Below are 26,123 nucleotides of genomic sequence, written 5' to 3' on the forward strand. Positions count from 1 at the left end.
TAAACACTTAAATAATTCATTCAGATTGCAGGTTAAAATTGGATGGCTGAATTTATTTGACATTCAGTTTATTCAAATAAAGGCGATCCCAGGCAAATAAACTATACAGAAATTTGACTGGAAATCAGCATTCACAGAGTATATCATTCTATTTGTATTAAAAAGAAAACATAAAAAGAATGAAAACAGAAGGAAATTGCAGGGCTTGTCCAAAACAAACATTTTACTCCTAACAGGAATGCATTTCAAATGTCATGATGTATGTAAAATACTATTCACACTATTGGCCATTTCGCTCAGTCTACCTTCAAGAAAATGTGCAAAAGCCACCAACTCAATACAAATCAAATTTCAAGGGAGCATTTCAGTTTGATCATACATAGAACATGTATTCATTCTCAAAACTGCAACAAATGCCAAAATAACACTTGAAGGTAAAGTTCTTGCTAACACCTCTCACCATCTGCGATCTTCAGCTGTTCATACTTCGCCCACTGAACGGCACTGAAGTGTTCACACAAGCTGAAGATCACTTCATATTGGGTAGTGCAGCTTTAACACTGTATGGCAGGCATATAAAAACTCTTATAAGATATGAATGTTTATATACACATTTATATTGGGTTTTTCCTCATACATACCAAACATATTTGGTAGGCTACCTGGCAAAGACAACTTTGGAGCATCGCAAAAAAAAAAAAAATGACATTAGTGCAAACGGCATAACACGTGGGCTAAGTACCACGACAAGATAGTTCCTACAGCTACCAGACAGTGACGGCGTACAAGCCTGAGCGTGCATAAAAAGGTCTAAATCAAGTGCTACGCCCGTTCTCCTCAGTATGAATAAATGGAAATCGAACACACACTCCCATACCAGATGAACACCACCTTGTGCCTAACAGCAGTCATATGGCTGTTGTGTAACAGGTCCTCAGCTAGAACAAGGTGTGGGGTATTGGGCGGCAGGGCTTGTCAGTGGGCGGGGCCCAACCGCAATAGGCGGGGCCTAACCAGGCAGGTGGGAAAAGGGGGAAACAACTGGAGTGGTGTAACAGACAGCGGTTTAAAGGAGAGTCAAACTCCTTAATACAATCAGCACTTGATTCAAGACGGGTGAAATACAGGCCAAATGGAATATACTGGAACGCTGACAGGTTAATGAAACCGCAAAATGTTACGTGATGGATGCTTTTGTAATCAGAACAAATAGGTGCACAGCATGAAGACCCTAGCAACTGTCAAAAACCGAAGCAACTCAGTCGCAGGGTGGGTAAGTGTCCAGCCTGAGCCCGGAGGGTCATGAGTTCAATCCCAGCAGTCATACCAAAAGCCTGAGCCCGGAGGGTCATGAGTTCAATCCCAGCAGTCATACCAAAAGCTAAACGTAACGGTCCTTGATGCCGGCCTCCTTGGGATTTAGAGTAAATCAGGGACAAGAGTCAGTCCAGATGTACCTCAAGCTACAGAAAGATATAGGCTCCGTCTCCTTTGAGCCGTTCCAGCAACCGCAAGGCTACTTATTTAGATTTTAGGACTGAGAAAGCAGATTTCTCAACACTGAAATGAAATGGACGTTCAGTGGAGCATCGGGGAATCTTGAAATCACTAAATTCTGCATCGGATTTCATGTGTGATCGCCTAGAAGTAAAACAACCATGAAATGCATTTGAGGAACAATAACCATGAAATAAGGGAACCATAGTATGTGGAGGCTTAAAACCAAACTAATTAACAGGCCAACCAGAGTTCAATAAGGTGCTGGAGAGTGGCAATATAGAAGTCCAACAGTTAACCAGCAAACTATCATGAGTCTTACATATTGGCCACGTGAGGGTCTCCAGCGGAGCGCCGGCTCAGAGGAAGATGGTGGACTGCCCTGACTAAAAACAGGCTGAACATATGGAGGATGTCGTTGTGGCAGGGGAGGAAGAGGCGGCTGACCGCTGGGGATGGCGACACCGGAGATAGGACTCTCCCGAACCCTGTGACGGAGCATTCCCCCGGCCCTCCAAGCACTGGGTTCCCAGGGCTCTGCCCTCTGCCTGGCCCTCCAAGCACTGGGTTCCCAGGGCTCTGCCCTCTGCCTGGCCCTCCAAGCACTGGGTTCCCAGGGCTCTGCCCTCTGCCTGGCCCTCCAAGCACTGGGTTCCCAGGGCTCTGCCCTCTGCCTGGCCCTCCAAGCACTGGGTTCCCAGGGCTCTGCCCTCTGGTTTAGGGAGAGCGGAAGAGGGGCCGGCCTGGCATTCTTCAAGTGGGACACCGTTTTCAGTTATTGTCTTGTCCCCCTCAGCCTCACTGCCCACTGGCTCCCCGTGCCCAGCCTCTGCTGGATTGGGATTGGCTGGCAGAATATCCTGGGCGGGTGCAGCGCTGGCACCGGCGGCCTGCGGTTGGCTCTTCAGCTGTTTGTGGCAGAGGGGGCAGGTCTCTTGTACATACAGCCACTTCTTGAGACAGCCAGCGTGGAAGAAGTGACTGCAGGGCGTGATGACGGCACTCTTCATGTCCTACAGGAGGGTTAAAACGCGAGTTAGCTAATGAACAAATCTGCTACAAAGACAGATTCTAAATGTACCCTTTTTGGATGAGTGAAAAATACAGCTCCGGAAAACACTGAGACCACAGCACCTTTTTCTTTCATTTCCAAAAAAGTTGATAAGTAAATTTTTTAGTGAGGAACAGAATCGTTCAATTTGTAGTGGTCCCTTAATTTGAACCGTTCTGTTCCTCACTCAAAACCTTCCTTTTCAACTTTTCTGGTAAGGAAAGAAAAAGTTGCAGACCCCTTCACTTTATCCACACTTTGTAGTGTTACAGACTTAACAATAGATTACATGTTTTTTTTTTTTTTTTTTTTTTAAATAATAATCTATCCAGAATAACAGATGAGGGGTACCTTGTTTTGTTCAGACATATCCCTTTAGGGCATTAGGACTTTATCATTCCATCCTGGTCTCTAAACCAGAGAATATTTTTCCTCACGCTATTGAAGTACTTCAAGTGCAAACTCCCGGAGGCATGTCATTATCCTTTTACTAGGAGTTGCTTCTGTCCTGACACCAACTGATGGAAAACTGAAGAGATGGTTGTCATTTCTGGCAGATCCTCCAATCTATGCAGAAAAACTCAGAAGCACTCTTAAGAGTGGCCATTAGACTCTCCCAAACAAAAAAAAAACATCTCGACTGGTTACTTCATCTGGATGGACGCTCCAGGAAGTCTAGCGGCTTCCAAACTTACTCAGTTTCACAGTGATGGAGCCCACTACCCATCGGTGAACTTTAAACGCTTTAGCAATGTTCTTGTAACATTTCCCAGATCTATGCCATGACATAATTATATCTTTGAGGACCACAGAGAGTTCTTTGGACTTAATGGCTGTGAGATGCACCGTGCGATATGGGACCTGCAGACAGGTGTGCCTTCCTACATCATCTCCACTCAACTGAATTTACCACAGGTGGAGTCCAAACGTTTTCAGAGACATCAAGGAGGATGAACGGAACATGGGTGAGCTCAAATTGGAGTGTCAAGGCAAAGGGTCTGAAACCTTATTTCAGATATTTGAGTTGTTTAACCATATTACATTGGCAACAATTTTCTAAAGACCTATTCAATTGGTCGTTATGGGGCATTTGTAGATTGATGGCAAAAAAATAAACGTAATACAGGATGAATTCAGCCTACAACACCACAAAATGGGGGTTTGAATACTTTCCGAAGCCACTGTATTATGCAGGCATTCATTTGGATAGCACACAGAAACTGTCTGCTGAGGTCATTCCTGAAGGGATTTTTGATTTTTTTTACTCCAAACCCAACCCCGAAAGACCGTTAGATCAAACTGGGACCCAGCAACCTGAGAAACCTGTCACTCTCTCCCTGAGCAAGGCAGTAAAAAAAAAAAAGAAAATGTAAAATCGCTTGTTTCACCATCTTTGCAGAAAGTGCAGAACACCCACCTGGTAGCAGATGGCACAGATGTCGTTGTACTGCTCCAGCTGCCGATCGGAGGCGGTGGGCAGGCTCTTGATTTTGTTGACGGCGTCTCTGCGCAGTAGGAAACTCTGCCAGCCCAGCTGGGCACGTAGCCACACATTGTAGTAGGAGTGGATGAAGATGATGGTGGAGCCCATGACCGTCCACTCGCCGAACACCGTCTCCGACACGCCGTAGGCCACCACCACCAGCGCCACCAGGAACTCCAGCAGCCGGTAGGTGCCGTTCACGTAGTAGATGACGTCGTCCATGTTCTCCACCGGCTCCTTGCGGAACTCCTCCACCATGAAGAGAATGTAGATGAGCAGGGTGCCCAGCACCTGGGGGATGGGGACGGGATGTTAGGTTCAGGGTGATGGAGCCTTGGAGCTTTGCCTCCATTGGGTAATTTCACATGGTGTGACAACAGAGGTCACGCTGATGATGAGGGCAAGCGGTTGGAGGTCATGGGTTGAGGTCATCAGGGGATAAAAGTCTCCTGACTGAAACTCAAGTCTCTGTCAGTGTTGTCAGCACGGCCAAGTTAAAATCTCATTTTAAGTTCAGAAGCCATACGTGTTAGGCTTTTAAGGAAAGTTGATACATTTTTAGATTTAATAAACTTTGAGTTCTCTCAGTAATTTTACTTAAAGGGTTTGGATTTTTTTTTCCTTCTGTTGGTCACTAAAAAGGGACATTGCACATTCAAAGGAATGAAAAAATAATAATATTGAACGATGCTGACAATGTAAAATGTCAAATTAGACAAATAGTATATTAATAAGAATCATGCTGATCTAAATCTAACATACTGAATCATGCTGGTATAAATCTAACATACTGAATCACTAACAGCGTATGGGTGACATAATGAGCAGCATGTAGCCTTCAATCCACAAGCAGCCTAACAGCACTGACCCACTACACACCTCGCGTCATCTTATCAGCATCACGTCAGTGATGTTTGACCTGCTACACTATTAACTCTTCAAAATCAACATACTTTCCTTCAAATTTTCATTAACAAGACAGAAAGAATGCGCTAGTTAGCCATCGAGATGGAACCTCAGCGCTTAGTGAAGTTCGACGGCTATAGCGTAGCTTCTAGGTAACAGTTGGAGCAACAGTAAACCAAGAGATCAAAGCTCAGAGCCTTCAAAGTGAAAGAAGTTTGTAGATTTGTCCTTCTACATGACCTGTCATCTTATTTGCTACAGCATCTGGGCAAACACTGACGGAAAAACTACTAATCCTCTAGATTTTCAAATTCACAGAACGGGTATAATACCAGTTGTGTAGGTGCAAAATGAGACAAATTACTGTATAAGCAACCAAGTATTTATTATGTAATTCCGACATAATATCAGCTCTTATAAACTTCCCAAATCGATGAGGCATAGTTGCTAGAAACACGGCCCCGCGCCCGGGTAGAATCACGGCCCCGCGCCCGGGTAGAATCACGGCCCCGCGCCCGGGTAGAAACACGGCCCCGCGCCCGGGTAGAAACACGGCCCCGCGCCCGGGTAGAAACACGGCCCCGCGCCCGGGTAGAAACACGGCCCCGCGCCCGGGTAGAAACACGGCCCCGCGCCCGGGTAGAAACACGGCCCCGCGCCCGGGTAGAAACACGGCCCCGCGCCCGGGTAGAAACACGGCCCCGCGCCCGGGTAGAAACACGGCCCCGCGCCCGGGTAGAAACACGGCCCCGCGCCCGGGTAGAAACACGCCCCCGCGCCCGGGTAGAAACACGGCCACATCTGCTCTGTTGGACAGAACACCCTGACTGTGTATAAATGACTCCCATTACCGATCACCAGAGGTGTCAAAAGTACAAAGTAAAAGTACTCAACTGGGTTCGGCTGTGTTCACCAGTTTTGGGAAGTTCCTAAAGAAGGGTTAAATGACCATGTAAACAGAGTTCATAACTCATCAGTGTCCTTAATTGATAATTTATTTAATTGATCACTAGTTAGTTTTGAACTCCCTTTACCTGGTTGTTTAGATCTTAATTAGATACTTCCCAAAAGTGGTGAACACAGCCGAACCCAGTTGAGTACTTTTACTTTGTACTTTTGACACCTCTGCCGATCACTATAGGTTAACATGGAGAGTCTTTAGAGAACAATCATGCAGACAATTCCACAAATATATTTATATTTGTTTGTAGGAAACAGTGTGTGTGCGCGCATGTGTGCGTGCGTGTACCTGCAGTGAGGTGAGGATGCTGGAGGAAATTATGATGAGTAACCAGAAGTCCATGTGGAAGAACTGGCAGATCATGTAGGCCATGTAGGCCGGGAAGATGAGCAGAAACAGACACAGGCTCACGGCACGGAAGTGCTTCCACAAACTCCTAAACAGGGAACCAGAGGGTTGAACAGGGAACCAGAGGGTCTCAGAAGACAACCTGGTCCGGTTAAGGCTTTTTAATTGGGTTTAAATGTAATATATCACTATGCGGCTCATTTCATTCCATCCAAGGAGACCGTTTATAGATAAAGCTTGAATAAAACAAGTGTGGATACTCAATGGGCCCTGGTCAAAGCACTTCAATATACACTTCAAGTCTGTCTTACTTGTCCCGGGAGGCCCCCAGAGCCAGCACAATGGGGTCAGCTATCTCCAGCATGGACTGGAGGATGGAGGCCACCACGATGAAGAGGATGATGCTGAGGAGGAAGGCTCTGTGGATGACCTGCAACTCGATGAGGCCTGTCTGCACAGCCAGGATCAGTAGAGTGATGCCCTCCGTCACACCACTGACACAGACAAGGAGAGACACAGAAAAGGAGATTGATTCCAAAAGCACCTTTATTTGCCCATCTAACAAACGATATTAACAAAATATTCAGTCAGATAAATATAAATATGTATCATTACTAGACAATACTTCACTCTTGAGACGGACAGAGGGGGGGGGGAGAGACGGACAGAGGGGGGGGAGAGACGGACAGAGGGGGGGGAGAGACGGACAGAGGGGGGGGGAGAGACGGACAGAGGGGGGGGAGAGACGGACAGAGGGGGGGGAGAAACGGACAGAGGGGGGGGAGAGACGGACAGAGGGGGGGGGAGAGACGGACAGGGGGGGGGAGAGACGGACAGAGGGGGGGGAGAGACGGACAGAGGGGGGGGGAGAGACGGACAGAGGGGGGGGAGAGACGGACAGAGGGGGGGGGAGAGACGGACAGAGGGGGGGGGAGAGACGGACAGAGGGGGGGGAGAGACGGACAGAGGGGGGGGAGAGACGGACAGAGGGGGGGGAGAGACGGACAGAGGGGGGGAGAGACGGACAGAGGGGGGGAGAGACGGACAGAGGGGGGGAGAGATGGACAGAGGGGGGGAGAGACGGACAGAGGGGGGGAGAGACGGACAGAGGGGGGGAGAGACGGACAGAGGGGGGGAGAGACGGACAGGTCTTCAGTGTCTTGTTGTTTGACCTGTGAATGGACTAGCACACGTAACAGGTGTTCAGAAGCGCCGCGACCTGAAAAAGAGCAGCCAACTGACCGGTGCATGGTGTTGTCGTTCATGAAGGCCCGGTAGCCCTGCAGGTAGAACTTGCAGAGGGTGAGAACGCCCAGCGCCACGAAGGACACGGTGAACACCAGGCCCAGCAGGGAGTACGGCGTGCAGCAACACTCTGCAATACTGAGGGGGTAGCGGGTAGAGGGGGGCGTTAAGGACCAAACCAGGTCAAAGCTCATACCTGTACTTGTATAAAAGTGCACACACCTTCGATTACAACAAACAGACCCAATGAGAAGAACAAAATTCAAGACCTTGAGCTGCAAGTAATGACGTGCATCAATTCCAGTGAAACAGAATGCCTCGGGTTTCCAATCTCATTGTGTGACAATGGACTTCACTGGGAAAAAAATGAAAAAAGACCAAAGAATTTTCTAGTGTTCCGGGATGCTGCTGCGGTCTCACCTGGTGAGGAAGAGGAACAGAATCCTCTCTCTGGAAGTGGGCTGGTCACGAGTGCTGAAGTATGTGTAGATCTGAAGGGCAAACAACACCAGCCAGAAGCACATGAACAGGACCGGCAGAACCAGCTGGTTCCACAGGGACATCCCCAGAGCCAGCAGCCCATAAACCTCCACCACCTGGAAGGCATACACACTATTAGTCCCAAAAACAGACACCCCGCTAAGGTCAGCAGCAACCTGGCATGTGGGGGGATAAAGAAAACAGGCAGTAGAGTAACTTCATATATTCTGGTGTTTGCTGACACCAAACACTTATTCCATAAAAAGCACAAGTTTACCCAACCGTGTCACTTACAGCAGTGAGGGCATACACGTCTGTACTGGTGCCTGGGGGACTTGAACCCATACCTCGGCACAAACCGGCTGTCTCACCTGAACCAGCTCCCTGTAAGCAGTCTTGGCCAGTTTGTAGGGAACCAGCAGGTTGGAAGCCAGGAAGTAGATGACCTCGAGGCCCGTGAAGATCATGGCGAAGCGGTTGATGAACACGATGGTCTCCAGGTGCACCAGGCAGAGGCGGGCCACCAGGGGGAGCAGGTGGGCAGAGAACAGCCAGATCCTCTTGGTCTGCATGACGCATGAGCAGAGGGTGCAGACCACCAGCTGACCTGGGGGGGGGGGGGGGGGGGGAGACACACGGGGGAAGGGTTTTAACACCCCCACGATGCAGCTGAAGGTCTGTATTGGAACACGCGCTGGCGGGACCGGATTTAGACGGAACAGCTCGATCTGAGCGGAACATGTCCCTCCTTTAAATGTCAGTTAATGTATTGATGAGTCACATCTGCAATGCCCCCCAGGGCAAATATGGGATGAATAAAATACATTTCAGAACATGGCTCATGGAGGCAGGCAGATGATAGTGACAGCACTAAATCAGAATCTCATCACAGTCCTGTGTTAAAACAATATCATCCAGATGGGATATCGGACAGGATTATATGCATAGAAATAAATGAATATACGAGGCACTCCATTAAGGTCAATGATACACATTCTAATGATTGTATGTTTATTTTGAATCTGATTGCTGAAATCCAAAGTGAGAACTTCTGATAAACTGGTCCCACACACGAGACTGAAAGGAAGACAGTAAAGACATAGTCCAGCCATAGTCTCATATCCTTGGTGTGTCTGAGGGATTTGAGTGTGGCTGTCTGTCCAATCAAAACCCTCTGGTGGCCATCAGCTCCCTGCGTTCCTAGAAAACATCCACCCTGCACGACCCACACAGCCCTGGACAAGACAAGACCACATGGTCAAACACAAAACACCCATTTAGTACACAGACTGGGAGCTCAGGGATGAAGTAGGTGTGTGCAATGTATTATTATTCATATTCTAAATTCTTTTATTATCATGACCTGCTTTCAGAGAGTCCTCACACTATAATGTATGCATACATATATAATTAAATACCAAATAAATGTGCCCTGAACCAACCCATCAAAATTACACAAATGCATAAATAAACCAATTTTGTCTAGCAAGATTCAAAGACAAGTCATTTGCCATGACTTCTGCGTTAAATTGTTAAACTAGTAACTGCTACGTGAATAGGCAGGCTGGAGGGCTGCATCGAAAGCATTAGTTCCACACATCATAACCACAAAACCACATGTAAATGTCCGTTTCACAGTAGCCACAAATAAGATATCGCATCACTGTTGCACAAGGGCCTAAATACATCCACGCTAATAGCATAATGACGGGAATTGACAATATTTGTAAAGTGGGCGTGCATTTTCTTCTTCTGAAAATGAAGCCTCGCACAAGTGATCCAACAGGTTACTACACCTGTTCATATGTTAGAAAAGACATGTTCATTCCCAGGCTAAATACACACGGTTCTTATGATCAGGCCTTACAATCATCCCATCTGTCAGAGAAATTGGCACCTAGGGGATTAAAGCTAAAAGGTCAAAGTTCAATGACTGTCCCCACAACTCGTCAAAAAGGAGCGATCCATCGGTCCCTCCCCTTTTTAAAGTGTAAGGCAGAGGGTTACTCGGTAGCGCTCGCAGCAGGGGCTTATGTAACGGAGGAGAATCTGCTCAGCATCAGCAGACCGTTATGTAAGTTACTTCACAGGCAGAACGGATTATTCACCATGACAACCCACTGTGGTCACCGGCATCCACTTTCAGCCCTCGACAAGCCACTGAATGGAACACCGGACAAACATTTAGAAGACACCACACCTCAGTGACTAAACTACAGTCACTAGTCATACAACTGAACCACGGCCAGAACCATCTGTCCTCTCATGACGAGCAACGCCACAGACACACAGAGGGAGAGCGTGAGAGAAAGAGAGCGATTACAGGAGAGGGTGAGAGAAAGAGAGGGATTACAGGAGGGCGTGAGAGACTGATGAAGCCGTCTTTCCTCTGGAGTTTCCTTTCTTGCATCAAGTCTCCCTCTCTCCCTCCCTCCCCCATTAATTAAAGCATGGTGCTCTGCGGCAAACGGCATCTTAAAGCACCAGATTATGACAACCACCAACCTCCCTGAACCCTGCCACGCTCAGTGAAGATTTACGTAGTTACCCATGAGGGTGGTGCTGACGGACAGTGTTTAGTTAGTTACCTATGAGGGTGGTGCCGTCGGACAGTGTTTAGTTAGTTACCTATGAGGGTGGTGCCGACGGACAGTGTTTAGTTAGTTACCCATGAGGGTGGTGCCGACGGACAGTGTTTAGTTAGTTACCTATGAGGGTGGTGCCGACGGACAGTGTTTAGTTAGTTACCCATGAGGGTGGTGCCGACGGACAGTGTTTAGTTAGTTACCTATGAGGGTGGTGCCGACGGACAGTGTTTAGTTAGTTACCTATGAGGGTGGTGCCGACGGACAGTGTTTAGTTAGTTACCTATGAGGGTGGTGCCGACGGACAGTGTTTAGTTAGTTACCTATGAGGGTGGTGCCGACGGACAGTGTTTAGTTAGTTACCTATGAGGGTGGTGCCGACGGACAGTGTTTAGTTAGTTACCTATGAGGGTGGTGCCGACGGACAGTGTTTAGTTAGTTACCTATGAGGGTGGTGCCGACGGACAGTGTTTAGTTAGTTACCTATGAGGGTGGTGCCGACGGACAGTGTTTAGTTAGTTACCTATGAGGGTGGTGCCGACGGACAGTGTTTAGTTAGTTACCTATGAGGGTGGTGCCGACGGACAGTGTTTAGTTAGTTACCTATGAGGGTGGTGCCGACGGACAGTGTTTAGTTAGTTACCCATGAGGGTGGTGCCGACGGACAGTGTTTAGTTAGTTACCCATGAGGGTGGTGCCGACGGACAGTGTTTAGTTAGTTACCTATGAGGGTGGTGCCGACGGACAGTGTTTAGTTAGTTACCTATGAGGGTGGTGCCGACGGACAGTGTTTAGTTAGTTACCTATGAGGGTGGTGCCGACAGACAGTGTTTAGTTAGTTACCTATGAGGGTGGTGCCGACGGACAGTGTTTAGTTAGTTACCTATGAGGGTGGTGCCAACAGACAGTGTTTAGTTAGTTACCTATGAGGGTGGTGCCGACGGACAGTGTTTAGTTAGTTACCTATGAGGGTGGTGCCGACGGACAGTGTTTAGTTAGTTACCTATGAGGGTGGTGCTGACGGACAGTGTTTAGTTAGTTACCTATGAGGGTGGTGCCGACGGACAGTGTTTAGTTAGTTACCTATGAGGGTGGTGCCGACGGACAGTGTTTAGTTAGTTACCTATGAGGGTGGTGCCAACAGACAGTGTTTAGTTAGTTACCTATGAGGGTGGTGCCAACAGACAGTGTTTAGTTAGTTACCTATGAGGGTGGTGCCGACGGACAGTGTTTAGTTAGTTACCCATGAGGGTGGTGCCGACGGACAGTGTTTAGTTAGTTACCTATGAGGGTGGTGCCGACGGACAGTGTTTAGTTAGTTACCTATGAGGGTGGTGCCGACGGACAGTGTTTAGTTAGTTATCCATGCTGCTTGAATGCTTTTCTTAAAAAAAAAAAAATTGGCGTGCCTTTCTACAGGCTATGGTAAAAGTTCAATTTATCAAGCATGGCCACAGTCTGCGATTTATTGACTTTAAAAATGGACTAGTGGTACAGTGATACTAGTGGTTACTCCTGGTTTCAATAATCAAGGATCAGATTCGTGTTCTGAACGCAAAAAGAATCGCAGCAGCACGCGGAGGTCAAAACGAGACCGAGGACGAGAAAATTCTTTAGGCAAACATCTTTTGGTGGCCTACATCTGGGGGTTGAGACTGCCACGCCACCTCTTTTCATCCAGTTTGGAATGAGCCTTTCCCCCCCACAAAAGCGCCAATTCTACCTCATCCCACACCTCTTTTATATTATAGGAGAAGATTGCGACAGGAGCCACATACCACTTTAGAAAACCCATCATTCAGCGTTACCTATTACATATTCTAACACGCGTGTGTAGTCCGTTCGCAATAACAACGATTTACCTAGGAAAGGGTTGTTTGTTTCTTAAGGACTGAAATGATTCACCACAAACATCCACAGATTTCAATGGGGTTTTATATGGCGGTTTTGCTGCTATCTTTAGTTACAGTGGGGAGAACAAGTATTTGATAACCTGCAAAATCGGCAGTGTTTCCTACTTACAAAGCATGTAAAAGTCTGTCATTTTTATCATAGGTACACTTCAACTGTAAGAGACGGAATCTAAAACAATATTTCCAGAAAATCACATTGTACGATTTTTAAATAATTAATTAGCATTTTATTGCATGACATAAGTATTTGATCACCTACCAACCAGTAAGAATTCCGGCTCTCACAGACGTGTTAGTTTTTCTTTAAGAAGCCCTCCTGTTCTCCACTCATTACCTGTATTAACTGCACCTTTTTGAACTTGTTACCTGTATAAAAGACACCTGTCCACATACTCAATCAAACAGACTCCAAACTCTCCACAATGGCCAAGACCAGAGAGCTGTGTAAGGACATCAGGGATAAAGTTGTAGACCTGCACAAGGCTGGGATGGGCTACAGGACAATAGGCAAGCAGCTTGGTGAGAAGGCAACAACAGTTGGCGCAATTATTAGAAAATGAAAGAAGTTCAAGATGACGGTCAATCTCCTTCAGTCTGGGGCTCCATGCGAGATCTCACCTTGTGGGGCATCAATGATCATGAGGAAGGTGAGGGATCAGCCCAGAACTACACGGCAGGACCTGGTCAATGACCTGAAGAGAGCTAGGACCACAGTCTCAAAGAAAACCATTAGGGACACACTACGCCGTCATGGATCAAAATCCTGCAGCGCACGCAATGTCCCCCTACTCAAGCCAGCACATGTCCAGGCCCGTCTGAAGTTTGCCAATGACCACCTGGATGATCCAGAGGAGGAATGGGAGAAGGTCATGTGGTCTGATGAGACAAAAATAGCTTTTTGGTCTTAAAAAAAAGAAGCTTTTTGGTCTAAACTCCACTCGCCGTGTTTGGAGGAAGAAGAAGGATGAGTACAACCCCAAGAACACCATCCCAACCGTGAAGCATGTAGGTGGAAACCTCATTCTTTGGGGATGCTTTTCTGCAAAGGGGACAGGACGACGGCACCGTATTGAGGGGAGGATGTATGGGGCCATGTATCGCGAGATCTTGGCCAACAACCTCCTTCCCTCAGTAAGAGCATTGTGAGAAAGCATGTATTTTTCCTGATAATATAGAACTAAAATACACCTATACTTTTGTTAGAGGACACAACACAGAGTAATGCTTTGCAAATATGTGCCATTTTCTTTCCTTCCTTGGAAACTGCACAAAGGTCAATGGTTGGACATGTGGTGTTCATTACCCCACACATCCCCCATACATCCCCCACACATCCCCCACACATCCCCCACACATCCCCCACACATCCCCCACACATCCCCCACACATCCCCCACACATCCCCCATACATTCCTGTATGGGTCCAAGAACACAGGGAGGGTGGAACATACATTGCACTTATATGACTGGAAGACAGAAAGATAGTGGAGGGGAAGTGCTGTAGGTTTGTCTAGTATATGCTGTTAAAGACAAAGACATTTGAAGAAGCACAGAGACATCTGGAAAGACCACGAGGAGAGAGATGGGAAGAAGGCAGAACATCTAAGACAGACGTACTATATTCTGTGAATAAACAACAAGGAACTCTTCTCCCCCTGACTTGGGTCCCTTATTATTCTGCAAAAGAGCCATAAGCCAACAGCATTGAAGATGGGTCGTGGCTGGGTCTTCCAGCATGACAACGACCCGAAACACACAGTCAGGGCAACTAAGGAGTGGCTCTGTAAGAAGCATCTCAAGGTCCTGGAGTGGCCTAGCCAGTCTCCAGACCTGAACCCAATAGAAAATCTTTGGAGGGAGCTGAAAGTCCGTATTGCCCTGCGACAGCCCTGAAACCTGAAGGATCTGGAGAAGGTCTGTATGGAGGAGTGGGACAAAATCCCTGCTGCAGTGTGTGCAAACCTGGTCAAGAACTACAGGAAACGTATGATCTCTGTAATTGCAAACAAAGGTTTCTGTACCAAATATTAAGTTCTGCTTTTCTGATGTATCAAATACTTATGTCATGCAATAAAATGCAAATTAATTACTTAAAAATCATATAATGTGATTTTCTGGATTTTTTGATTCTGTCACTCACAGTTGAAGAGTACCTATGATAAAAATTACAGACTTCTACATGCTTTGTAAGTGGGAAAACCTAAATCGGCAGTGTATCAAATACTTGTTCTCCCCACTGTAGCTCCTGAAGGCATTACTCTTATGAGCACCTGTATAAGCCCCACCCAAGCAATGACTGGGTTAACCAGTTTTCAGATGTTTCTGCCGGGGGGGAAAATCCCACCCATTTTCAACAAAAATCCTATAGGTATTCCCCAGGCCTAGCAACCTTCTAGGCCTGGTTTAAGAGGCTAGGGTGGTGCTAACAAGTGGGACAGTGTTTAGTTAGTTGCCTAGAATGCTGCAAGCACACTGCCTGATCGCTCAACTGGCAAAGTGCTCAATCTCTGGCGAGGTGTAGCTGAGACTTCCCCTGCAAGCACACTGTCCACTCGGGCAAGACGTGTCTTCCTAACATTTTTGGGCCAGCCAACGAGTGCTAAGCTAGCGAGTAGAAAAGAGAAGGGACTTCCAGGATGCAGAGAACACCCGCCCTGCCATTGGCCGTCGCCAAACTCCGTCACTGCCTGCTTGCTGGAAATGTGCATAAAGTTGAACGCTTCTCCACTATCAACATGTTCACAGGAAGATATTATCTCCCGCAAGTTGCTCTGCCCACCATTGTCGTGATTCGCTTAAATGAATGGGAGCGTGGCTCTTTGTAGTGCTAGCGAGTGTGCAGTAAACACAGGACTTAAAGGAGGTACAAAAAGGTGGGATGTGTTTAGTTGCCTTTAAGGGGGGCGTAATAAGGTGGGATGTGTTTAGTTGCCTTTAAGGGGGGCGTAATAAGGTGGGATGTGTTTAGTTGCCTTTTAGGGGGGCGTAATAAGGTGGGATGTGTTTAGTTGCCTTTAAGGGGGGCGTAATAAGGTGGGATGTGTTTAGTTGCCTTTTAGGGGGGCGTAATAAGGTGGGATGTGTTTAGTTGCCTTTTAGGGGGGCGTAATAAGGTGGGATGTGTTTAGTTGGTTACCTATTAGTGCAGTGGTGAAGCGGTTCATGGACAGAGGCTCCAGGTAAAGCGGTCCCTCGTAGCCCGAGTCCAGCTCACCACGGACGTAATCCCTAAAACAAGAAGACAACACAGTCAGAGCTCAGTTCATCCCCTCTGCATTCTGACCTCACTGGTTGCCAAGGACTGGACATTTATTTGAATATGCAAACAGAAATTAGTATTCAAATACAATAATCCTGAAAATGCTTTCATCAACAAACATGCTTTTGACAGTTAAATACAAGGATATACTATGACTATTGAAATAACTGATAACACAAATATTTTGTTCTTCATATGATGCACCCTCCATAAAGTGAGGAGTGGGCTACTTTCAAGCTAGTCTCACGACCTCCAAATCTCATCACACATTCTATGAGATCTGGAAAACAGTCTGAATGGGACATGGGCTCCTAATGTTAAGATTTCCACTGGTTGTTAGGGGGAGAGATAAATGTAAATGAGGTCACAGTGCTGTTGAGAAAGGTGCCTAGCAATATGTATATGTATCTTGATTTGATGGGTGTAGCCGATGAGAAACGGCTAGCCAGTTAGCTGTACACGTTTGAAGCATTTCGCTTTGAGACTTAAAATTAGTTCCAGAGACATTCACATGCAGCCCAGCATCTAGCAACAACTAACCACTGGCTAAATACTCTCTTGTGACTAAATACTAATTATTCCAATTTGAGCTAGAATAGTTTGCTAACAAACTGAATGAGCAAGCCAACTGTCCATGTTGCCCCAGGCAACAGCAACTCTAGTCATAGCGGGTAACTACAGAAGTCCCCCCATCTACTTCTTCAATAGAAAATGGTCATACACATAAAGAAGCATTGAGGTGCTGACATGACACCTTGCTAGCTAAGAGCGACATTGTTTTTAAAAGTACAACATCGTTAGCAACCAGCTAGTTTTTTTAGCTGCAGCCCCAGCCATTACCAGAAAGTATGAAACAACATTTTGCCAGGCACACTGTTCTGGTTTTTGTTTAAAAGGAATGCATCAAATAAGCTTTTTAATTTGATACTACAAAAGGTCACAGAATGTTTAATGTGTTGAATAAAACAGATGTCTGAGTATTAGCCAGTGGCAATGACTTAGCCAGCGGCCAGTGCTTAGCGAGAGGCTGCAGCCTGATGCAATACGTTGATTCTCAAGAGACATGACCTTTGTGGGGTGACCATATTACTGTGTGTGAGTATTGTCAGTGTGTTCAGTGGGCCGCTGTATGTGCCCATTGCAGAGCAGTCGAAATAGAAATATCCCTTTAAAAGACAATCAAAATGTCATCATGCCTAGCATATCACCATCATTGACGCTACCTTTAAGTACGTAGCCTGTTTACTTTGACCAATCAAAGCAAGCAGAAGTAACTTCACAGTTAAAGAAGCTCCTTGTGTTGGAAGTGGACTGTGTTCACTAACGCAACTCAAGATTACATAACCTTACTGAAAAAAAAATAGGAAATAAACAAGTGGGGTACAAAGAGCATCCAATGGCATGCTTGTTTGTCAAGTTAGCGAATTCGCCTGGTTAAACTCCACAAGAGTTACATACAAAAAAACAAGTAAAGATCCAGAAAACTATAAATGACAAAGCAGTCAGAAAGCTCAGGTCACTCATAGAATATTAACTTTGTGAAACAACTGGATGACAATTGCAACACTCTTTGGCTTTCCCATGATCCTCAGAGTACAGCTCACTCCACGTCAACAATGTCCCTTATCTGCCTGGGAATGTTTCAGCTGCAGTGCGGTCTCACCTGGAGACCTGGTGTCCAGCAAAGAGGAGCAGGGCTGTGAGCACGTACAGGTAGAGCTTCACCAAGTGCTGACGAGGCAGAGTCAGGAGCACCAGGCTGAGGATGTAACCTGAGACAGGAAACACATTTGGTCAGTCGGGACACACTGAATCACACAGGAGACACATGAAGGAAAGAAAGACAAAAATGAAGTCTAAAATAAATGTGACAAATGCTTTGGAACAATTCATGATTAAGAAAGTTTTTACTTTGAATATTTAACCTGAAATAAAGGTTAGATATCTTATATTTTAAGTGTAAGAGAAATTTGACAGCCTTTTTTGCCAATATTTACCAAGGTAGCAAATAATTTTATAGGGCACCAGTCAAATATGCTTTTTTTTTTACATGCCAAAGACTCATTTTTGCCTCCCAACTACCTTAACAAAAAGAGAAACATGCTGTGTAATGTTTCTTTAGTTTTTATTATGAGAGTGTACATTTACACTCCTTAACTATTTTACTGTATGGGCTAGGCTTTTACTGGCAGTATGAGACAAGTGTGAAGGTTGGAGACCGGTATTGAACCCTGGTCTTGGGCATGCAGCCATTTATGCAGAGCTGGCAGCGTTTCCGCTCCTCCAAGACAGCTTTCCAATGTGTTGTTTCTTAAATGAGAATTTTTTTCATGGGAAGTAGTGAAATGGTAGCACATTGTAGACCAACTATGAAACTAAATGGCAGAAATGCTTATAAATGCTTGACTGTAGACTTTTCGGCCCTAAAAAGCAAGTGAAGCCCTAACTCCGGAACCCTGACCTGTGACAACCTGGGAAGCAGCAGAGGCACCGACTGCCCTGAGGCATTTTCGGTATCCGCTACAGGCAGAGGGTTACCATGGTCACAGAGCCAAAAGCCCTTGTTTTTTTACATGACCTGGCAGATTAAATTAAAACCAAACCCACCAAGTAACTGAACAAAACAATGCAAAATACCCAAGCAACACTCCACGTAGATTGAGGCATCTTGTGCATCAAATTCATCTTTCAACATGTGGCGGGGTAAAACCAAGCTGTTTTTGCTGCCACATGGTTTAAATAGCGATCAATAACTTGTCTGAACACTGTTGTTCAGCCCAACTAATCCCCGTCTGTCAAATGGACGTTCGCATTCAAATAAGTAATGAGCTCCAGGACGCGGCCCAAATCATCCGGGATGAGTGCTGCCAAAGCCATGGTGACGGAAGAGAGACGCGTCACCCACTCCACCACGTTAAGACAGCGGCCACCAACGGACGCTTCTTATGCAATCCCGAGGCTCAGGACTGGACCCGTCACCCCTGGACCCGTCACCCCTGGACCCGTCACCCCTGGACCCGTCACCCCTGGACCCGTCACCGCTGGACCCGTCACCGCTGGACCCGTCACCGCTGGACCCGTCACCGCTGGACCCGTCACCCCTGGACCCGTCACCCCTGGACCCGTCACCCCTGGACCCGTCACCCCTGGACCCGTCACGCCAGTCAACTAAGTTATCCATGAACTAGGTCTGCTCAGACACAACCAGCCCAGAGCGCAGGGCGGAGGACAAAGGCCGAGAGGAAGCACTGGCGCCTTGACCGAAAACAATTTACTGAATGACAAAGTCGAAGTCTTCCTCTGCCTTCTAAGTCAGATGAACTTGCGCTCATGAGGAAAGGCGGCAGTGTCGCAAACCAAACGCTAACTGGCGTTACATCCAGTGCAATTACAGCAGGTCTTCGGGCACAGCCGTGAAATTGCACCAACAGTTGACTGCAAGTTCCTTCACGTGGCATGAAACCCTTAACGTCGGCTCAGTGGACCGCTGTTCCTGCGAACGGTGATTATGCAATAGCTGGTTACGACAATACCGTTAACTTCCCTCACGCACGCATGCGGAGACGCATGAGAGTGGAACTAACAAGTTCATTTCACTCCGGGGAAGTTAAAGGACTTTAATGATAGTGTCCCCCACACACATGTTCACACCTACAGTTTCTGGACAGTGGTACCTTCTTACAGTAATGAATAAGAGTCAGTGATAAACTGGGCCTGACGGAGTAGCGCACAGTGACTATGAAAGAAAGACCGGTTCTTTTCCATGGTTGGCGGGGTCAAATTAAAGAAATAAAACTACCGTAGCTGTCCTAATTACATGGCCTATGACTCCTGGGTCATGAAATCACAGAGGAGGGAAATATTTGGACCTGCATGTAAAAGAAACGCTTCCATCCACATTCAGGAGCTGCATGTTTTATTAACATCCTGTCCCTGGTTAGTTAGCCAACAACAGAGACCAGAGGAATGTGGGTAACAGTTTAACAGCCGAGACAGCAATAAAGCACAGCCGTTAATCCACGGGGGCGGACACAGAGCCATTTGCCATGCAAAGTCACGGAGACGGGCAAAGACCGGACCGATGTGAAAGAGTTATCAGACAGGCAGTTTAGATGCAGTCTCTTATCGTCCAAAAGCAAAACAGCTGCGGTTGGAAGGAAAATTACCCATGACCAAGCGGAAGTAGGACCAAACCACAGGCAGAGATTCACAGCAGTAGGTGACACAGAAGAATAGAGAGGACAGTCTACAGCCCTCCCTCTTGCTTTCCAAGAGCATTATCAGCCACACACCCACAGGCGCACAGCCAGACAACCAACTGTTTCAGTAAATCCTAGACTCATTGTGTCATCCACTATCTTCAGCCAAGTGTGTAAAGTCCCCTAACATGCCTAGTAATGATATAATCTCTGAGCAAATGAAGGCCACATGACACATCAGCGGGTGACAGATATGGCTTGGTCTGCTGTTTAAATGGAGTCCCATTGTATCCCAGTTCAGCCTTCAGTGAAACAGGGCAAAAGTGAAACCAAAACTCAAAGTCCTGCCATTCATTCCAAACAGGTGGAGGTTACGGATACAGTTCGTACCAAGAATTATAATCAGAAAATAAGTACTCAGCACTGGGATCTGACGCTTACATGAACCAGTGGCCTGTCTCCTCTACTTTCCCCTGGGAATAGAAAGGTTTCTTTGAGAGGGTAGACACATGACTCGGTCCTCCTCCCTGCAAGGGCCAGGGTTCCTGTGCACACAGAGGGCACATTGTGCTAACCATTCTCAAAGTGAGGAGACAGCATTTAGCCTGCCTAAACAATGTTCACACTAGCTGACCCCCTCACACAGACACACAGACACACAATCCACCAACCTGAACAGTGCTGAAAACAGCCTGTAGATCACTCAACAATACCAGGCCAATGAAACAGCATCACAAACATGCGTTGTATTGGCTAATTCTTTGTGCATGTTTCAAGGTGAAATGGCGCTGAGGTACTGGGACAGGAATAGCTTATTTCTCACAGAGCGTGACTGAAAGCCCAGTTAAAGCCCTGTTCAAATCCCAGTGCAATATTTTTAAATCATGTCTGTCTCTCAACAGTACCGACCCAATCAAGCAGGCGGACAATCCAGGCCTTTTTCCTACAGAGTTCTTACATAAACAAAAAAGACTATCACAATGGCAACCATTTAAGTTAATTTTTGTAAACGCCATAGTGTGGAAATAACAGAAAAGAAAAGAAAGTCCTGAACTGGGCTTTTAAAATAGCTGGATCTAAGATGGTGAGGGGAAAGAATAAAGGCTAATAAGGAAGTATAGTGTCTGGGCCAAAGTCTCCACATGACATGGCAGTAATAAACTAACACTGCCTTGCCTAAACACAGTTGGAGCCAGCAGTGGCTGTAATCCTCTCACTGTTTGATTTGCATCCCAACAACCTCATGCCCTACTGCTCCGGTCCGAACCGTGTCAATATCCTGCCTCTGCTCAGCTCATACAAGATGTTTGTAAACCAGCCGGAGCTGGGAATCCACCACAACACGGGGAAGAGGAGGAACTCTGACGTCACCAGCTAAGCAAATTATCCGGATAAAATAATTGCTGGCAGTTAAATGTACTGAAATATTTCTAAAGCAATGTTTGTTTCTCAATTATACAATTTGGTTATACATTTAATAGATTTTAACTTAAGGTTGATGCAGATTGTAGCTCTCTGCACCGGGACCAAAACATCAGTATTTTTAATGAGAAGGACGTTCTCATTGACCTCCTGTCCCTCCACAACAGACAGTGCTCGGCAAAGATCCGCGTTACAGAGAGACCTGGGAGACTCCCAGTACTTCCTCATTTGGCACTTAGGTATTGCGATATTGTGTCAAGTGAACAGGGCACATAACGTACCAAGGACCATTAAAATACACGTTTACCATGGGGTCCCCGGCCATTCCCAGACACCGTCATGAACAGAAAACCAGGCACGTTCACCCATAGAAACCGCAGGCCGGAAACGCTGACCAGATGGACCACAGACATTTACAGTCACAATGCAAAGGATGACTACAAACAATACTAGGCACACCTCATCCTTCACGTCCTTGCCTTTAAGTCCTCCTAGCTTTGACCAGATTAAATGTTTTTCAGTGAAACACAATGCAAAACTGATTTGTTGGTTTAAAAGAGCCACGGTGAATTTCTAAATTATGTTAATGTATACAATGAATAAAATTGACATTCATAGTAGCCCAGTAGGGAGAACCAGGCTCCTGGATTTCTACAGCCGCAGGGTTTGTCCCAGTCCAGGAACACTAATAATGATAGCGCAGCACTACAGCCAAAATAATCTACCGACTAACACAGGAAGTCTGTTCGGATATAATAGCAGTGCAGTGTTGGTTATAAATGGGAGCACTGATGTAACATGTTAAAAGTATTGGCAGAATATCACTGGGGACAACTTCATCGGTCCCAAGGTTCAAAGCAAATACATTACCTTGCACTACCTTTCCTGGCCACAAGGAGGGGGTAAAAAGGGAAAAGGGCAAACTTCGGTAATAGCCAAAAAAACGTACAACTAATCCGGCATTTACAGCTGCATTGTTAAAAGCTTAACAAGCACGTAGCACTAGATTTTCCTCGTGGAGGAAGGGGCCTTCAAAATATATACGTTTGATGGACTGCTGTCAATGTAGCCTGGATACAAGTACAAGAGAGCTATAATGGGCACTTCAAGGGGCAGCAAACATGAAGCAGCTTGCATGGCGCTGAAGCCAGCAAGGTACTTACCCACATAATGCAGATAGAGAGCGAGGTATTTGTACTGGAAAAGGGGGTTGTTGTTCAGGCTACTCCTCTGGATCTTCTGGAAGAAGGAGCTGACGTCCCAGCGGTACAGCACCTCCAGCAGCATGATGCTGGGCACCCGCAGTCCCACATTCAGCACTGCCTCCAGCTTGTCCTTCAATGCCATCCCCCCGGCACGCTACAAGCTACTATGACTGGGTGGGAGGAAGACAGGCAGAGGGTGAACGGCCTGGACTCTGAAGTGCTATAATCTCACGTGGACAGATAAATAAAATTATAAATATTTTCGCGGTCCAAAAAGAATGAGCTCAAACAGCAGTAGTAGCTCCTGGTCTGGGGTTTTTGTAACTCATTATTGGAACAAATCAGATTGGAGCAAAGGTAATACTTTTCCTGACACATTAGATTCCACAGCCACAAAGTCAAAATTGGCACGAAAATGTATGGAAACAAACACAAGCGTTCTGACAATGATAAACACATGAAATTAGGGGTTTGGCAAAGAGTTTCCTTGTCAGTGAGCATAACAGTAATCAACATTAATGGGACTTCCATGCAGTTATCCTTATTTTTAAGAAAAAGTATTATTAGATCAAACTTTCTGCAGCACTCCAGCTTCAGGTAAGCCTATGGTGAGACTTCTTAAACTAATTCCTGTGTAGGCAGACACCAGTGGCTGGGCAGGCTTGACAGATTACACTACAGTCAACAAGCCTCGACCGCATGTTCAGACAAACAGAGGTGACCGAGTCAGGAAGGAGCTGCACTATCAAAATGCATGCACAGAAATAGTTGAAATTCCAGAAATGAACCACGTGGTCTTTTAGTCAAGGTGCAGGCAATTACACAATATCATGAAACAAGGAGCCAGTCATGTCTTTCACAATCGAATAAAACACACAGATAAAAGATAACTAACATGCAGACTTAAAAAAAAATAAAAAATAAAACATTGTCTTTAATGCATTGTGGCGTTTTGCCTCTGTGGTTCCAGGCTTCTGTCCCAGGAGTCCTTACATGTCTTGGACAGAGCAAGATCACTGAGAACAGTGCGAGTGGCCTTGGCCCCAGACTGTTTAACATCATAACGGACTGTTAGCAATCTGCGGCTAATCAAAATGCTTGACGTTGACCTTTCAAATGTCAATGGCAGGTTTGGTTACTGAACTACCATGAGAAAAACATGCTAATGACCACTGACATCCTATTCAAATATGAAACCGTAGTGCCTTAAAATTCCCAAATGGAAAACTATGCAGTCATATTGATTCAGGGAACTAGTCGTATTCCAATGAATGCCAAAGGGTGATTAGTTACCTTATTTTGAAAGACAAAAATAAGGCATTTGATATATCATAAATGTTGTACTTGCATTTTCCAACCTAATACAATGTCATATTGACAAGTGCAGTTTTTACAGGTATATGCATATTTTCTTTATACGTTGGCAGACAAAAAAACATCTCAACTGTTGACTTTCTTGGAAAGTTGTGGGTGCTATGATATGATATAATAAAGGTACTTGCATTTAGAACTTGTCTAAGCGCTATCTTCAACTGATTACAGCCAGTATATTAATGGAAATTGAATGCAAAGACTTAGCCGATAGCTACGTCATTTCGTTAAACTGACTAAATTTTATTATTACAAAGGTTGTCCCACTTCTGTATTGGCAGATTAACTTCTGCCAATACAGACGTCCTGCTGATTAACAAAAATAAAGCTTCTGCTGATTAACTAAAATATAAAAACAAAATGGATGGAATGTTGTCCAATGGACAGTTAAAAAGCAATCATTCCTCCTGACTTCTAGCAAACTACCATCTTGACCGCTAGCTAATAAACGGTCTGAAAATACCATCCAACTGGCACTCATTTAAAGACTATATTTGAACAGTGCGATAAGGAAACAGGTAGAGTACACCCATTAAAACAATACAGCACATCACTGCATCAAGCAAGGCAAGAGTAAAACGGTGCTAGTTGAACATAACTTCGGGATTACAATGCATCAGCCACCATAACTGACTGGAAACGTAGCCAACTAGCTACTGTTAAACCACTTTCCATAATACAGTACAGTAATTACATAACCTAGGAATCAATCTCGTTACATCGCTTGTTGTGGCTCTGGCACCGGATTATGAACTTTAGTAACCTCGTCACACGCTAGCAGCCGCTAACTAACCGTAACCAGTGTCCCGGAAGAAGAGTAAGGATAATTCACACTAATACCCTCTGCTATTTAGCTACTTTATTATGTAGCCACTACAATTGCTAATTTACATTTGGTGGCTGTTATTTGAACTAGTTCAAATGTATTATTAACATCAAGGCAACATAGCGGATGAGCAGTCGGTTGAAAAACGAGTCGGTACTAGTGCCTAGCGAGATCCGGCCCGCCTACAATCATAATGTGGCTAGTTGGACAAGCTAATCTTCAACCATGTGTCATATGCCATGTTTGTAATGTAAATGACTACAGTAAAACATGTATAGTTGCCTAGCCACAACATCAACAACTGCTCATGATGTAAATTAACACAGTAACCAGCAACTGTTGGCTCAAAACATTGCTAGCTTCGCCTTACTGCTGCATGTGTAGCAATTCCGCTAAGTTAGCTTGCTTTAGCGTTATCAACAATGTCCCATTGAAAATCAAAGAACCTACATTGCGAGGACGACGTTCGCGACGTTAAACTCAGTTTGTCGATGCTTCTCTGGTCGAATATCAACCATTTTAACTCGGCGTTTCCCGAGTTAACGGTTCAAAATGATGGAATTTCCACCGTGGATCGACACGTCCGCTTTTTCACACATCTTCGCCCATTGGGATCTCACCTAACTGAAGCTAGCTAGCTAGCGGTTTCGTCTACTGAATCATCTATTGAGCATGCGCGTCAGCACCTTCATCGAAAACTCCTTACTCTTCAGAAATGTTCATCATCAACATGTGTGGCCTCCCTGATGTGTGGTTATTTTCTATAGCCAACGGATGTAAAATCTATACTTTCACAGATTTTTAACTGTTGGTCATATGTTGGCCTACACATCTATACATACAGTGCCTTATATAATTATTTACACCCTTGGTAAAATTGCATTGTTTTTATCAACTCATTCTGATACTCAAAATGTAAGGTAAAAATATTAGGTAAAATTGTTTTAAGAAAAACCTCTTCATCAAAATTATTATGTCTCCTGAAATTATTGTGAGTTTAAGCATTTGTTTTCCCTTATTTTGGCTCAATACTATATCATACAATTACAGTGAACTACAGAGAAGAGAAGTCTTATGTGGATGGTGTTGTCAGACACATCCAAACTTACATCCTCAAAAAAATACAAATTGTTTTTGTTTAGTCTTAGTTTTTGCAGATGTTTTTCAATTTCATATTGCTTCCTTGCCTTTTATTGAAATCTTTTTGGTGTTCATGTAAACAGGCGCCAATAGCAGACTCCAAAGGCAAACACAAATCCTAGAATCAAGACTAAATATTGACAGTGCTCTTAAGCCTACACAAATCATGAAACTGACTAACCAAACACACTGTGTCAAGCAATTTGTCACAATAACTTTGCTGCCTTGAAAT

General features: G+C 45.5%; 1 protein-coding gene across 2 annotated transcripts; it reads right to left on the reverse strand.

Moving 5' to 3' along the window:
* Positions 1 to 32: 32 nt before the first annotated feature.
* LOC105011270 (RING finger protein 145) lies at positions 33 to 25,400 on the reverse strand. Of its 2 annotated transcripts, XM_029120973.2 has the most exons (12): positions 25,202 to 25,400; positions 22,513 to 22,724; positions 17,392 to 17,500; positions 15,606 to 15,697; positions 8,343 to 8,578; positions 7,912 to 8,087; positions 7,489 to 7,629; positions 6,558 to 6,740; positions 6,187 to 6,334; positions 3,966 to 4,322; positions 2,208 to 2,510; positions 33 to 2,165 (listed from the first exon to the last, which is right to left on the reverse strand). In XM_029120973.2, exons 2-12 carry the CDS (start codon positions 22,694 to 22,696, stop codon positions 1,884 to 1,886), a joined length of 2,211 nt encoding a protein of 736 aa, XP_028976806.1. In that variant the 5' UTR covers positions 22,697 to 22,724; positions 25,202 to 25,400; the 3' UTR covers positions 33 to 1,883. The 2 variants fall into 2 exon arrangements, with proteins under 2 accessions (XP_028976806.1, XP_028976805.1); XM_029120972.2 differs by having other exon boundaries at positions 33 to 2,510.
* Positions 25,401 to 26,123: the final 723 nt, after the last annotated feature.

Source organism: Esox lucius, chromosome 7, assembly GCF_011004845.1.
Source record: "Esox lucius isolate fEsoLuc1 chromosome 7, fEsoLuc1.pri, whole genome shotgun sequence".
Taxonomy (NCBI): domain Eukaryota; kingdom Metazoa; phylum Chordata; class Actinopteri; order Esociformes; family Esocidae; genus Esox; species Esox lucius.